Here is a 15,908-nt window from a genome sequence, read left to right as displayed (position 1 = left end):
CACTTGTTTTACTTCATCCGGATAAATAATATCAACAAGATAATGCCCATATTTGTCCTTCACATCATTTTTGTAATATGATGAATCTGGTGTAATTCCGTTTATGACATCATTGAACATATTTGATGATTGTAAACAATGTTACTAATGTTTGCACCGGCCATGCAAAAGAACGCATGCCAAATCCATAGACATTGAGATGCGACTGCTTATAGTATTAGGGTTGGACCATCATGCTCACTTAGATGGTTTTGCCCTTTCCAAGCAGTTGACAAGCAACCCACAACCAATGCGTATAGTCTAGGCTACCTATCATCCCGGGAACCTGTGTATTCGTTGTGGGCTTCATATAAAACTGGGATGTCGGTAGACGTCAGATTCCTCAAATATCGCTTTCCGTTGAGGTTGATAACACCTAATAATGTTAAAGTATTGTAAATTAGAACCTATAAATAAGCAATAATTTTTGGCTTTGAGTGGTTGTACAATAGGCTTTGGGAGTGTTCCAAAAAAATTTGATTTCTCACTTTATAGTGCATTATCACTTCTTTACACATGTGGGATCTCTTAATCATTGTTTAACTTTGTTATAATTTTCCGGTGTAAACAATTTCACTTCACGTTATTTGATATAATAGATTATTATATAATAATAATATAATTTGCATCATTTTCTTGCAATACATGTTGTACCATCAACCATGTGCTTTATAGCTTTATTATGTTGTATGGTGTTTTTCTATTAGTTTAATTTGTTATACATAATACTTGATTGTCTATCCACCTTGTATAAATACAATTTGCAACACATAATGCTTAGTGGGTTGTATCCACTAAAGACAAACTTTAATTTCATTTAAATACTATAAATAATTTTGCGAGTTAACACGACACAACGTACGTGTGTGGTTAAACGTTTTTACGTCGTCTATTTTTTTCGTTTGACAGGTTCATCGTAACGCCCGGGGTCCTAAATCGACTTAGTTATTTTTTATATGTTTTACATTTCGGTTTAATTTCTTCGCATTAACACAAAGACAAATTTTTATTTCATTTAAATACTATAAATAATTTTGCGAGTTAACACGACGCAACGTGCCTGTGTGGTTAAACGTTTTTACGTTGTCTCTTTTTTCCGTTTGACAGGTTCATCATAATGCTCGGGTCCTAGATCGACTTAGTTATTTCTTTACATGTTTTACGTGTCGGTTTAATTTCTTCGCATTAACATGCTATAACTTCAGTGTTGGTGGTCGCTGATAATAGTGTGACATTGATGTTTGCCCCCGCCGCAACGCGGGGGTTCTTAATACTAGTTACAACAAAATAACAACAACAATTCTGATATGTATACGAAGTCGACGACTTATACGAAAGCGACACCGAAAGTGAGTATCATCATAGAAAGCGTTTTGAGCAAAAAAATCATCTACCAAACGTTGAGGAGCACCCAACCGATCTCGTTCAAGCTGTCCTTGTCTTGTACATGGCTCAGACGATTCAACTTCGTCTCTTAAAAGCTGAACCACCTCCTTAGCCGTTGTGATAAGCAAGTCGTCGAGCATTCCCACGCCAAAACCAATTTTTGGGCCAACCCGGTTTGAGCCCAAGGTAAAAAAACGAGACAGATTTACAACCCAATTCGAAAAAAAAACGTATTTGTTAAGTATAGGCAATTTTGAACTTAGCCTCTTATTGTTGGGCCTTAGAGCATAAGCCCAACCCGGCTAAACAATGTTTTACAGCTTATACGTCTTCCGTATAAAACCTTCCACCTAGGGTTTTATCGTTTCGTCAGTCATCAAGAGCAGCCGCACCATAGCTTTGTGTTCTGTTAATCAATCTCTGTAATCACATCAGGTAACATAGTCTCCTTACATCTTTTTCGAATTCCTGACTGATTTATCAATCTAAAACCCTAATTTTCACCAGAAAACGCCTCATCACTGTGCTGTAAGTGTTATTTATCAATCATTGTTGCTTTTGTAGATAGATAAATGAATTTCCGCAGTCGAATTTGAGTAGATCTGTTATTATCGTATAATGTTACAGATACGATTGTTTTATTTTGATAGATGTGTCAGTTTAAAACCTAATCTCACTGGAAAACGACTCATCATTGTGTTGTTTGTGTAATCTTTCGATTATTGATGTTTCTGAGTTTGGTAGTTGAATTTTATTCAATCAATTTTGGTTTAAATCTGTTCTAATTAACTAACGTTACAAATACGTTTTTTTTTCTTTCGAATTCTTGATTGATATATCAATTTAAGACCACAATTTTTACTTGAAAACTCTTCATCGTTGTCATCTTTATGTAATTCATTAATTATTGTCGTTTTAGAGATGCATAATTGATTTTGTATCAATCAATTTAAGACCACAATTTTTACTTGAAAACGCTTCATCATTGTCATCTTTATGTAATTCATTAATTATTGTCGTTTTATAGATGTATAATTGATTTTGTATTAAACCGGTTTCAATTATGGATGCAAACGAGCCGAGCGGCTCGCGAGATAATCAAGATTGGCTCAAGAAAAAGCTCGAAACGAGCCAAGCCTTATCGAGCCCGAGCTGAGCTTGAGCCTAAAATAAAGCTCGTTTGTTTTTCGAGCCCGAGCTTGAGCCTCACATGTGAAGCTCGTTTGGCTCGTCGAGTCTTATTGAGCCTTAGTGTAAACGAGCCGAGTGGAGCTGAGCTTGTTTAAAACTGTTTACAAGCCGACCCGAGCCTAAAAAGTCTATTACGTATGAAATTTTTTTTAATATATTAATTAATGAATAATAAATTAGCCAAGCCTGAGTCGGAGCTCGAGCTTGAAAAAATACCAACAAGCCTAGCTCGAGATCAAGTTAATTGAGCTTGAGCTCGAACCTGGTCTAGCTCGTATTACTTTTTAAATCTCGAGCTCTGCTCGATGTGAGTTTTGTTTTGTTTCTAAAGCTTGAGCTTCGCTTGTAAGTATTTTTTCAAGCTAAAGTTTGGCTTGTTTACTAAACAACTTTTAGTTAAGCATGGGCTCAAGCTTGTTTGATGTTTCGATTTTTTTTCCCCGAGCTGAGCTCGAGTAGCTCAGCTTGTTTACATCTTTTGTTTTAATACGTATTTTATTTTCACCTAATGGTTAAATATACGAATTGAATTTCAGCTGGTGAAAGATGGAATCTCAGATCAAGCACGCAGTTGTGGTGAAGGTAATGGGCAGAACCGGGTCGAGAGGACAGGTTACACAGGTGAGAGTGAAGTTTCTTGATGACCAGAACCGTTTCATCATGAGGAACGTGAAAGGACCAGTCCGAGAGGGTGATGTTCTTACTTTGCTCGAGTCCGAGAGAGAGGCTAGGAGGTTGCGTTGATTTCGGTTGTCTTGTCATCATCATTGCAATGGTTCAGTTTTTACTCTCATTTTGGTGTTACTTTTGATGTTTGTTTTGAGTTGCAGACATGATGTTTTGGTTTTGAGAAGATATGATTAGTGTAATATGTGTTTCATCTTTTGAATGGGTAATTGATTCAGTAGTAAAACACTGGATATTAAGTTTATGATATTTTAGGTCATTTGAGAGCCATTGAGATTAGTTATTAAACACTGTTTTTTTGGTGTTGCCTACAGTCAAGCATACCCCATTATTCTTGATTGTATATATTTGATTGGGTTGTTACTATTGCTCTTCACTTTGTTCAGTTGGATTGGTTGGGTAACAACACACAGTTATTTTCTCTTTCGGGCCTGTGATGCGGATTGATGTTGAACCTTCTAATCAAGACCCAGGACCATTGCCGCACTTTTTAAACAGCATTGGTACAGTGTTTGGGTGTCATGTTGACTGGGATGTTACTTGTTGTACAAAAAGTTTTTAACAACTTTATCACACCATGCAAGTTTTTCACTTTCAATCTTGGCCTTGGTAGATGATGCACATGAACCATTTTAGAGTTGATGTATATCTAAGGCTGCTCTGTCGTAAAGCTTGAGTCTTCGAGTTATGGTCATCATAGCACAGGTATGAGCCAAGGCTTGGACTTTCGGCCTACGATACAAGGTATGTAATGTAGCACCAATGAAGGCATGAAGCACATAAAACACATGATTACACCTACTTGGATCCAAAATGTTTACTCTTTAAATAAATCTTCCATTTCAAATAATCAGCCACTCCTGCGCATCGAATTACACAGTTTGTGGATAGTTGTCGAGTTTGAACAACTCTCGTATGAATGTCGGTTTATCGACATATTTCACAATGCATCCAAATCGAATATAACACAAAGATATTACAAGTTAAAAACTAGGTTTACAAACACACCCAAATATTTCAACTTAATACATAACCTTAATGCTAACAAATTAGTTAACACTTGCGAAATCATCAAATGATGCCTACCCTGAAGGCTTTATGTACTCACTTTGACTAAGACTAGCACAAGTAGAAAGCTTTATACACTCACATTAGCTACAACTAGCGTAATAATTTGGCTTCTATGTACACGTTCTCTTGTGAATACTGAATACATATTTAATCAACCTTAGATCAAACAAATGCCGCATATATACAACTAGTGTTGTAAGAATCGTTAGACGCTCATCGGCCAGTGGCATACGGACCAGTGATTAATCGATTGGGATTTTTATTTGTAATCTTTAGTTTTATATATATGCACATGCATTTTTATGTGTAATTTTTTAGCAAGATAAGTTTTAACCCCTCATCATCATCTGCTTATTTTTTTTTGAGTAAACAAGATTCATCACCTAAATTTACAAGGTTTGACCGAAAAATGGCCAGAATTTGTTTGGAACCGCCGATTTTTGGCCGATTAGAAGAAAATTACTCGGTGAACCTTCAACTAGCGATTAGTCGACGACTAATCGGATGCCAGTCGGGATTTTTACAATCATGTATACAACTACCCAGTACATACTTGCGCAATTTAGATCATACATCCCGACTTGATCAAATTACATCCGATATACCTAAATTCAACTACGAGCAATACGACTCGACTCAATTGACATCAAAACACCTATGTAGAGTTTTATAACATTCCACATCATTCTTAACATCAACTGGTAGCTTAAACCTTTTAAGATGTGGTCGACAAATTTGGGTCATTTCACGGCTGTACACTATATTTTAAATATAGCACGAAATCTTAAAACAGCATATCCTAGGTCGAAATGGCCAGAACTGAAGCCATGTGTTGATAAATACTAACAGTTTTTTGTTCATTTAACAACAGTAAAATGATTTTACTCAACATAAGTAACATAGACTTCATTCCATTCTTAATAATTAAAACCTCATTATAATGGTTCTATTTTCACTCTTACCACAAGAACGTCTACATATCAGTCGATAATATGGCAGACGACGAACCCGAACATGTATAACAATGTAACAGGTTTCACATGTAAGCGCGCATGCGGGGCCTTACAACAGACTGCGCACCATCAACATAGATTGTGGTCCCAGTCATGTAGCGCGAGTCATCGCTAACCAAGTAGATAACGGTTGAAGCCAGGTCATTTTTGGGGTCCAGCCATCTGTTTAACGGGGCTGCATCTTTGACCAGTTTTTGTGCCCGGTCCTTCCCCACTGATACTGGAAATTCGTCATCTATATGCAACCCACGCGCGATTGCGTTAACCCTGATTTGGTGCTTACCAATCTCCAGAGCTGCTGTCTGATTACAGAAAATCAGAGTTACTATGAGCAAATTAGTAATTAATAAAAGAGTGAACTTCCGTTTTGCTCCCTGTGGTTTGGTCACTTTAACGGTTTTGCCCCAAACCTTTAAAAATAGCCATTTTCCTCCAATAGTTTGCTATGGTTTTTCCATTTTGCTCCCCGCCTCTAACTCCATCCAAATTGTCTGTTTTTCCATTTTGCTCCCTGCAGGGAGCAAAATGGAAGAACCATAGCAAACTATTGAAGGAAAATGGCTATTTTTAAAGGTTTGGGGCAAAACCGTTAAAGTGACCAAACCACAGGGAGCAAAACGGAAGTTTACTCTTAATAAAAACAGGTGATGTCATCTTCCTAACATGTATTTAAAATATTAATTACTTCACATTATTTTTTAACTTCATCAAGAAAAATATTATAACATTTTATTCAATTTATTTGATCATTAAATTTATAATATAGTTCCAATATATACCCATTTATTTAGGAAAAAAATGTTAAATAACACCATGTCTAGAACACACGATGATGTCCCGTATATGCAATTAAAATAGCAAAATATGATAACTTTTCTCCAAGTTCATGTGTACCAATTGCATATATGATAACTCATGTATCTTAAATACTATTTTATTTATTTTTTTGTGTTCGTGTAACACGCAATATAGCTAAGAATGAGAAGGGTTGAAAGGGTCAGAATCAGTTTATTAAAAAAAGTAGCTTATTATTGTAATATTATTGTTCAGTACTTCGGTAGTCATATTTATCCAAGATTTTCTATAGAGTAAAATGCCATTTTCGTCCCTGAGGTTTGGCCAGTTTTGCGACTTTCGTCCAAAGGTTTGTTTTTCCGCATCTGGATCCAAAAGGTTAGAAATCTTGCCATTTTCGTCCGGCTCGTTAACTCCATCCATTTTTCTCCGTTAAGTCAGGGGTATTTCCGTCTCTTTTGTTAACTTAAAAAGCAATTCGGTCTTTTTCAGGTGTATTCGGTCTTTTTACATAAAGTGTAAAAGACCGAATTGCCCTTTAAGTCAACAAAAAAGACGGAAATACCCCCGACTTAAACGGAGAAAAATGGATGGAGTCAACGAGCCGACTGAAAATGGCAAGATTTCAAACCTTTTGGATCGAGATGCGGAAAAAACAGACCTTTGGACGAAAGTCGCAAAACGGCCAAAGCTCAGGGACGAAAATGACATTTTACTCTATTTTATAAGAAAAAATGGTTAAAAAGGATGTTAAATGACTTACCCTTACTAACTGATGAACTCCACCTAAACATGCACCATATGCAGCTGCCCCTGGGTATATCCCTCTTTCGGCACCGATTATTGAGGTCATAAATACAACGGATCCGCCTGTTTTGTTATCCCTCATTCTCTTTGCAACAGCTTTCATCAAATACCAAGCAGCCATGAAGTTTATTCGAACTGTCTTCAAGAACTCAGCTTCAGACATGTGCAATGGGTCTTGATTCTTTCCTGTATGCATGAATTATAAAAAACAAGTGACTTGGTGTTTGAGATCGCTATTAAAACTGATTATCCACTTATTTGTTTTGAACCTTGATACAACAATAACCAAACAACCAATAGGATCATGTAAGCGTGGCCTTTTAAGGTGGTTAAATGCAGAAAACCGTAGAAGATAGAATCAGACCTCTGATAAGAGGGACTCAAGTGTTTACCCCTGTGCCACCTAGAGGTGTTCATAAACCATTGAAAATTTTAAACCGAAGAAAATTGGCAGGTTTGAAATATGTACCATCCGGTTCACGTCTTGGTTTTACCAGTTTGGAACTTGAAACCAGCCGTTTAAATTTTTTATGTATTTTAGAAGCATAAGTTATGTAAATATACTATATTCATGAACAATCCTTATCATTCTTTTAAAACTTAATATAAATTATGTTTTGAAAATATCTTTTTGTACAAAACTTGCCATAAAACAGTGAAAACTGGCTGGTTCGGCCCAACCTAACTAACAAGGTTTGGTTTATATTTTCCCAAAACCATAGTTACCAGTTCGGCCCAACCTTTCTGTCAATATCGGGCAAACAAAACCGTGAACACCCCTAGCGCAACCTCCAGCCTCCTCGAACGTTCTGTTCATCTGAATTACTTGTACTCATTTTGTAAAAACTTACAACACATCCAACAAGTTACTCAAGATATTCTCAGATTTACATGTTAACCACAAATTTTAGATCTTTATCCTCCAAAAAAACTGCTTCTCATAAGCAAAATCGATCAGTAAATCATATAAAACGTCTTACACAAACTTAAAATTTGCTTGAAACATTTAAAAGTTCAAAGAACATTCAGGTAAATTAGTATTTTTTTTTTTCAAAATCAATTAACTGAACATATAATCATATCAAACAAAATCACCAACACACTAACAAAAATCATAACAAACACTCACTACAGAAATCGAATATACCTTCATAAGTATAACAATTAACCAACGCATCTACTTTCCCCAACACACTCCAACTTTTCTCCACAGCTTCATCAAAAACCGCTTCTCTCTCATCTTCCATATCCACACCAACAATTTCAACCCTAACTCCCTTCAGATCACCGGTTATCCAGTCCGCAACCTCCTTAACAACCTTCTGGTCTCCCATTAATACTAACCTGAACAACAAATTCGACAAATTCAGTTCGTGAAAGAGCTAAATGATAAGAAGGAGAAGAAGATAGATTAGATACCTGCATCCGCGTTTTGCTAGATGATATGCGATGTTTCGAGAAACTTCGTCGCCGTTGACTGTGAGTAAAACGTTTTTTGTAGCCATTGAAATGATCGGTTAGGTCAAATTGATCTGAGAAGAAGAAGAAGTGTGGAAGAATGAGATATGAATGATGGTTTGGTTTTTCTGTTATTATTAAGAAGAAAGGAAGAAGGTTGGTTGTGTGCCGTCGTTGTTGACTTTCCAAGCTCCATATAGAAAACTAAAATACCGAATCAAATCACACAATCACATCCACCTAAAATCTAAACTATCGGTTCAAATCGACCGGCAGCCTCCAAGCTGGCATGGTAGCCTCGTCATACAAAAGCATCTAGAAGGTTTTGGAAAGGGACACCTGGCGATAAGAAGATGCTCGACAGAAAGAAAGGACGAAAGGGACACCAATGGCAGGACGCCATCACCGATCGTAAGATCTCCAAGGGACTGACACTGACCGAGAGCTAATACACAAAAGCATCTAGAAGGTTCTGGGAAGAGACACCTGGCGACAAGAAGATGCTCTCAGCAGACAGATAGAAAGGACGACAGGTGTAGGGGTGTTCAAAAAACTCGTGGCTCGCAGCTCGCTCGAAACTCGTTCGAAAAAAGCTCGAAGAAAGCTCGGCTCGAAATTGGCTCGGTTGTAAACGAGCCAGCTCGACTCGGCTCGGTTTGTAAACGAGTCGAGCTCGAGCTTGGCCTGGCTCGGCTCGTGAGCTGGCTCGATAAGGTTTACATCCTTAATTTTTTTTGTCCCACATCGCTTAGAAAACAAAAACTAATGGAGTATCTCCCCTATAAAAGAAGGTAAAAACAATGTACAAAGTGAATTAACTATTTATACTTGCATATTTAGCCATATGGTCAAATTAAATGACAATTATGGCCCTTAGTCTATGAAGAAATTCATTTTAAGGGCTTTTTAAGTAATAAAATTTGCTGTTCTTTGTTAGCTCGAGCTAGATCAAGCCGAGCCGAGCTAGCTTGAATTCTAATCGAGTCGAGCTCGAGCCTCAAATCTCAGCTCGATTTGAAATTCGAGCTCGAGCCGAGCCAGCTCGAATCGAGTTCGAGCCGAGCTCGAGCTGGGTCTAGCTCGGCTCGACTCGGCTCGTTTACAGCCCTAGACAGGTGGCACCAATGGCAGGACGCCAGCACCGATCGCAAGATCTCCGGGGGACTGACCGACAGCCAGTACAAAAGGACGCTGAGCTGGAGCGAATAACCATGCGTCACGTCACCTCCAGGCATGACTACACCAGATGGGACAAAATGGATATTCCTCCTGGTTGGACAGCAAACAAAGCAACAGCTAGCTGACAACCTTCCTCCTTCTCAATTCTCCAGCTATAAATAGAAGACCCAACCTCCAGGTTTAAAGATCTAATGTCTTATTCTCTCACTCTATACACACACTTATCCTCAATGCAATTATTTATTCTCACGCCGCGTGGTGGTTACAAGGAGAACCTCCATCTTATACGAGACAGCCCGACTAAATAGTTTTGTGCTATCTAGTGTTTCTTCACCATGTATTAACATTAAAAAACACTACTTTTTTCAATCAAATAATATTTTTTATACCTTTATTATTATTTTTTCTCTCTTTTCAACTCACAATCACCTTTGAAAATATCAAAAAATTTATAAAGGGTGAACAATGTTTCGTATATATTTATAGATCAAAAAATTTATAAAGGGTGAGCAATCATCGTATCAAGTATAGTTGTTAGTTTGTTAAAAGTATTTGTTGGGGTAAAGCTCTCGTTAAATATTGAGCATATCTAAATCAAGTATACTTGTTAGTTTGTTAAAAATACCCGTTATGTTTTCGAAATATATATTTTTGTTATCGTCCTAATTTGTATGTAATTATATGTTTTTGAACTGCTACAGTTAATTAAAATATGATTATTTACGTGCATTTCATTATCACTATAAAAAGTTTGAAATATATAAAATTCATGATAATATAAATCTTTAAAAATAAGTTACTATTTCATGTCATAAAAATTATAAATAATATTATCAAATACGAATATGGTTTCTGAAGGGGTATGGTCCCAAAAAGCCGCGCAGACCTTCTTCCAGGTCGCGCGCAGGACCATACTCCTTAATCAGCAAGATGTTCAATCCCAACCTCGCGCGGGTTACTTCAGCATCGATTGACCTCGCGCGAGGTATAAACAAGAAAGAGCATTAATCCCAACACTTAGCTTTCTGGATAAGAGTTTTCAGTGCCTATAATCCTGCGCGGGCTAGTTACGTGCACAGTAAGGGTCGCACAGGACCTGTAGCGCATGACCACTTCAGAAGGTACAAAGGTACAAGTGGCAGATGAAAAGAGCCAATCCGCATCCTCCAGGCTCTGCCCAATCGTGCTCCACGATCGTCTGACGTGCATGAGACAAAAAGTACCCAAGGACGCCTACGTGGCACCAATCACAGGGCAGAGACACCTGCCCCACGATTTCCACTTACTTGCTGATGGCAGAGGGACAACAAGGCCGACAACAGTGACACGTGGCTCCATTCACGGTGCGCCAGCACCGAAGAACTTCTAGAAGCCACTAACGGTCGACACAAGTGAGACAAGGAGCATATCCGCTATGTTGTTGCCTTCCGGCCCAAGGCCCATCAGCCTACACCCTCTACACCTCTCCGGCTATAAATAGAGACCTTAGTTCACAGGTTAAACATTCCATTCCCTCTACTCTCACTCTTAATACTTGATTATCTCCTCAAAGCGGTCGCTTATTCTCACGCCGGAGTCTGGTTAAGAGGGAAACTCCCATATTCCCCTCTTAACGAGCTAACGGTGTTCTGTTTTGCAGGATTAGCCGATCATTTAGGAGCTCAGAAATCCAAAGAAGACTAACCCTTATGGTAGAAGCATAAACCAAACTAATCCACCCTAAAATTAGTTACGTGTTTCTTCATTGGCGCCCACCGGTTTTTTGCAAATCACTCTCATCTTCTTTTTATGAGTTGTCTTAACTTGTTTTTCCTTCGATCATGGCTGGTCAAGGAATCGTTCCTGATTTTGGCTTTGGAACAAACTCTAATACATTGTTGGGGGAGGACAATCAAAACGTCCAAGTCCAACAGGTAGAAGAAATCGGTGAAATCGAAGTAACCAACACCGGGGGACCCCGCGCGAGCATCACTCGCATCACCCAGACGGTAACCCCGGGAAACAATGGTGCTGGACCTTCAAATCCAGCTCCACCTCAGAACATTTCGGCGCTATTAGGGCTACCTGAAGGCGAAACTCCAGCTTCTTGGTATGCCAAGCAAATTGCTACCATCAATGCTGCGTATCAATCTTTGAGCGCACAACAAGCAGTCTTACAAGCAGAGCCATCTTTGGTTACACCCACAGGTCCGAGTCAGGGGGCGCGCTAGATACCCCCGTAGCAAATCCTTCAAGGAAGAATGACCAGGCACCCTCCCCTACGAAGACCAAGCGTGCACGACACACGCGATACACGGGGAGAGACAGAAAGCTATTATGACTACCCGTCAAACGTCCAAAGAGGACCAGTTCACACCAGACTTGGGGCGCGCAACCTGAACAATGAATGGGATGACACAACCCCAAACGACCCAACATGGCAAGACAACGAAAGTTCTTCAGTCTTCAATCTCTTGCAAAGGAACCATGAGTGCTACAAGCCAAGACAACACATTGCATACAGCGAAGAGGCAGAGCGTGACTTCAGCCTCGCCTACAGGCTAGCTGAAGCTGCAGAACACTCAAAGTTCATGCCAAAGATTGCTCTAGCACGATTGACAAAAGAAAAGTTGCCTCTAACAGTCGGGAAATTCAACGGCCTAACTGATCCAGACGATCACGTTAGAGTATTCACAAGTTTTGGCGTTATGGGAGGTTGGAATATGCCAATGTGGTGACACTTGTTTATCCAGACGTTTACGGGGGCTGCTCGCGCATGGTTCGACAGCCTTCCGCCTGGAAAAATCAGCTCATGGGTTGATTTCAGAACACAGTTTGTAAACCATTTCAGCCAACAAAGAAGTTACCAGCGCGACATAGCCGAGGTAACAGACATTTAGCAAAGAGAGAACGAAGGATTGGAAGACTTCATCACTCGCTTTAACAAAGAATGTTTGGAAATTGGTGGTGTAAGCGAGCAACTCATGCGCGCTCACTTCAAGAAAGCCATTCGCTGTGATAGTCTCATCAGAACTATCACCGGAAAAGATGGAATGCCAAAAGAATGGGATAAGCTCATGGAAGCCGCGAAGATAGTTGCGCAAAGTGAAGAGTCGTTGGCCGGAAATAAGAACTCTTATACTGAGGATCGCTTCTCTAAAGGAAGCTCGCGAGACAACAACAAGCGCAACAAAAACAAAGGTCAAGATTGGAAATCCGGAAAGGCAAGGGGTTACGATGATAGACCGCGCTACAGAGAAGATGCGCGAGAAACAATTGATAGAATCGGGTATCGGAAGGCAGTCAGGGATGATAATCGAGAAAAACACTGGACTCCGCTCATAAAAACACCAAAAGAGGTGCTAATGACGGAGAACCATGACTTCAAGGCTCCAAGGCCTATGACAAACAAGAAGGGTCAAGACCCGAACCTGTACTACGATTTCCACAAGGATACAGGCCATCTTACTGATGACTGTATCAGCTTACGTCAAGAGATTGAGAAAGCGCTAAAAAGTGGAAAGTTAAGCCACCTGGTGAAAAACGTGCGCAAAGAAACGCGTCAGATCCAGCGCCAAGACGATGGGAATCACAAGAAAGTCCGGCGCCTGGAAACTCATTTGGTTATGGTTATGATTAAGTTGTAGGTGTCCATAACCGAGTTTGGAACATTATAACTGAGTATGGAACACCATAACTGAGTTTGGAACCTGCATATTTCAGCATGAAACCTGCATAACGGAGCTTGGAACACCATGAACGAACCATTTTCAGGTGGAACCTTGGTCTCCCCACAAGAGATAATTCCTCCCTAGGATTGAACCTTGGTCTCCCGAAAAGAGATAATTCCTCTTGAGCACTAGGCTATAACCTAAGTGGTAGTTTTATTTGACCTAATTGTTCATATTTCCACTTTCACACATCAATTAATGAATTTATTGGGTGGGCTAACCCATTTGGGATTTTGTTGATCCGTTCTACATCAAATGGGCTTTCCGGCAGTTTGGTGTAAGCGGGTGCGTGGTATTCTAAAATCTCTGCGTTCTTCAGTGTTGGTCAACGGGCTCCCTACTTTTGAATTCTATTGTACTAAAGGTATGAGGCAGGGGGACCTTTTAGCGCCTTTCATTTTTCTTGTTGTCATGGAAGGGCTCTCTTGCGTGGTGAATAAGGCTTGTGAGGTAGGGGAGCGTATATGAATCCAGATTCCGAATGGGGTCCTGTTATCTCGCACGTATTAAATGCCGATGATGCTATTATAATGGGGGAATGGTCTAGAACAAATATTATGAATGTGGCGAGGCTCAGGGTTTTCCGTTTGTGTTCTTGGCTCAAAATAAATCTACAAAAGTATAGTATTATCGGATGTGGGGTCGATTCGGATGAGCTCAATTAGATGGTGGTTAGGATGGGATGTAGAGGTGGTAGTGTGCCATTTAACTACTTAGTTTTAGCGGCCGGTGCCAACTTGAACAATATTAATAATTGGAGATGGGTGGTGGATATCTTTGAATCCCGGTTGTCAGTTTGGAAAGCTAAAACGTTATTGATAGGGGTTGACCCTCATTAGATCGGTTATGTAGAGCCTCCATAACTATTATTTTTCTCTATACAAAGCTTCGATTGCAATTGTTTCTACTCTTGAAGGTATGACGAAGCGGTTTCTTTGGGGTGGATCAAACGACTCTTCAAAAAGCATTGGGTGGTGCGGCATCGGGTTGCTTTGCCTAAACATAAAGGAGGTCTTGGTATCAATGGGTTGCACAATATGAATATGGCTCTTCTTTCTTAATGGTTATGGAGATATAAATGGGAAAGCAATAGTATGTGGAGAAAGGTGATAGATGATGTGTTTGTGAAAATACATTGTAATTGTATAAGTTTTGTACATGTTTTATTGGTTTAAACACGTCGTTTCATATTTTTATGTTGTACCTATTGTGCATCGGGTTTTATAGGATTAATAGGTGCTAAACGAGGTAAAATGAGCATACAAGCAGGAAAGTTGGATTTTACGGGTCGAGCTGGTGCTCGAAACACAATTTCTAGAAACTGTCTCCCCCGCGCCACGCGGGGGAGCGGGTGGAGTCTGGCACAACACGCATGAGAGAGCAAATGTGGGTCCCTTGATTTGTAACTCTTTGCGCCCCACAACACGCAGTGGAGGTTTGAATCGCAAATTATGTTTATTTACCCTAATTCGGGTTTTAGACATGCCATTCTATTATCAGCCGTTCCAGTAGGTTTTATGTGTTGCAATGGTGTAAATGGGTGTTGATTATATCACACCCAACCGATGGCGGAAACATCGGAGTGAGACGACACGAGATTGTTCAAGACTTCATAACGTACTAATTGTGACAATATTTTAACTAAACAAGATTTCATTTCATACTAATCCGAAGTACATTGTCTTGAAATGAAAATTCAATATTTTGCAAGTTGAACGTAAACGATGAAAAAAGATACATAACATAAAAATTGAGTGTGTTTCTAATCCACCCTAAGTAGATTCGCGTGCATCAAGCTAATTTCCTACAACATATATTAAAGTATCCGTCAACATAAATTGGTCGGTGAGCATACAAGTTTGGTTATACATAACATATAATAAAAAAGTTTCTCAAATCCAACATGCAATTCGTATACTATGTTAAATTACATATTAGCATGCACAACTTAAGTGTCAAACCAAATATTCCATGAACGTAATCTTGTGAACAAGTGAACAAGACTGTTATGATTGAATGCTTAACATAGACCACAAAAATGGGCGATGTGCTACTCCTATAGCACTATACATGTTAAGGTTGGCTAGAAAAGTTAATGATAAATAGTTGCATGGTTAAATATCTAGAATGGATAACCTAAGCATAACAATAACATGTTTGGTGGATTGAGTGAACTCATAACCTTGATTGTGTGCATAAGTGAGTTTGTTTATTTTATACATGTTACACCCCAAAAAGTGATTAAAGCGTAAAAGGGGCTTCGAGTATACTCACGGTTTGCAAAGCTTCCACAAACGTGAGTTGATGAGACTTGAAAATTTGGACATCAAAGTTACCCTATAATGGAGAAAACGGAGGTGTGTAAGTTCGTGGAATTGATGATGGATTTGGGATTTTAGTTAATAGAAAGTATGTATACAAGAAAATAACATCTTGTCTAGACACTCAATTTGGACACTATGTTTTAATGTGTTTTCATGGGTACCAAGTCACCCATTAGAATCCAATTTGAGGAATCATGAACGTAGATGATATCTACCATAATTCATAACATTCAACCATGATTTGGTTG

The 15,908-nt window shown here is 39.1% G+C and overlaps 2 protein-coding genes across 3 annotated transcripts; one reads left to right on the top strand and one right to left on the bottom strand.

The window, feature by feature from the left end:
* Positions 1 to 1,706: 1,706 nt before the first annotated feature.
* Positions 1,707 to 3,573, top strand: LOC110868582 (40S ribosomal protein S28-2). 2 transcript variants are annotated; one of them, XM_022117781.2, is made up of 2 exons: positions 1,707 to 1,860; positions 3,153 to 3,573. In XM_022117781.2, exon 2 carries the CDS (start codon positions 3,163 to 3,165, stop codon positions 3,358 to 3,360), a length of 198 nt encoding a protein of 65 aa, XP_021973473.1. In that variant the 5' UTR covers positions 1,707 to 1,860; positions 3,153 to 3,162; the 3' UTR covers positions 3,361 to 3,573. The 2 variants fall into 2 exon arrangements, with proteins under 2 accessions (XP_021973473.1, XP_035831176.1); XM_035975283.1 differs by lacking the exon at positions 1,707 to 1,860 and adding an exon at positions 1,931 to 1,953.
* A 1,601-nt stretch (positions 3,574 to 5,174) lies between these two features.
* Positions 5,175 to 8,637, bottom strand: LOC110868580 (3-oxoacyl-[acyl-carrier-protein] reductase FabG). Its single transcript, XM_022117780.2, has 4 exons — positions 8,409 to 8,637; positions 8,137 to 8,333; positions 6,946 to 7,175; positions 5,175 to 5,689 (listed from the first exon to the last, which is right to left on the bottom strand). The coding sequence occupies exons 1-4, from the start codon at positions 8,492 to 8,494 to the stop codon at positions 5,411 to 5,413; spliced, it is 792 nt and encodes a 263-aa protein (XP_021973472.1). The 5' UTR covers positions 8,495 to 8,637; the 3' UTR covers positions 5,175 to 5,410.
* Between the last annotated feature and the right edge of the window lie 7,271 nt (positions 8,638 to 15,908).

The sequence above is a fragment of the Helianthus annuus genome, chromosome 7 (assembly GCF_002127325.2).
Source record: "Helianthus annuus cultivar XRQ/B chromosome 7, HanXRQr2.0-SUNRISE, whole genome shotgun sequence".
Classification (NCBI taxonomy): Eukaryota; Viridiplantae; Streptophyta; class Magnoliopsida; order Asterales; family Asteraceae; genus Helianthus; species Helianthus annuus.
The sequence above is the reverse complement of the archived record's forward strand: the minus strand, read 5'-3'. Positions and strand labels throughout refer to the sequence as shown.

Excerpts from the sequence above, each read along its gene's own strand:
- LOC110868580 (XM_022117780.2), bottom strand. The coding sequence starts at position 8,494 with ATGGCTACAAAAAACGTTTTACTCACAGTCAACGGCGACGAAGTTTCT. Across the intron at positions 7,176-8,136 it reads TAATTGTTATACTTATGAAG|GAAAGAATCAAGACCCATTG; the intron begins GTATATTCGATT and ends TCATGCATACAG. Across the intron at positions 5,690-6,945 it reads GAGTTCATCAGTTAGTAAGG|ACAGCAGCTCTGGAGATTGG; the intron begins GTAAGTCATTTA and ends TTCTGTAATCAG.
- LOC110868582 (XM_022117781.2), top strand. The coding sequence starts at position 3,163 with ATGGAATCTCAGATCAAGCACGCAGTTGTGGTGAAGGTAATGGGCAGA.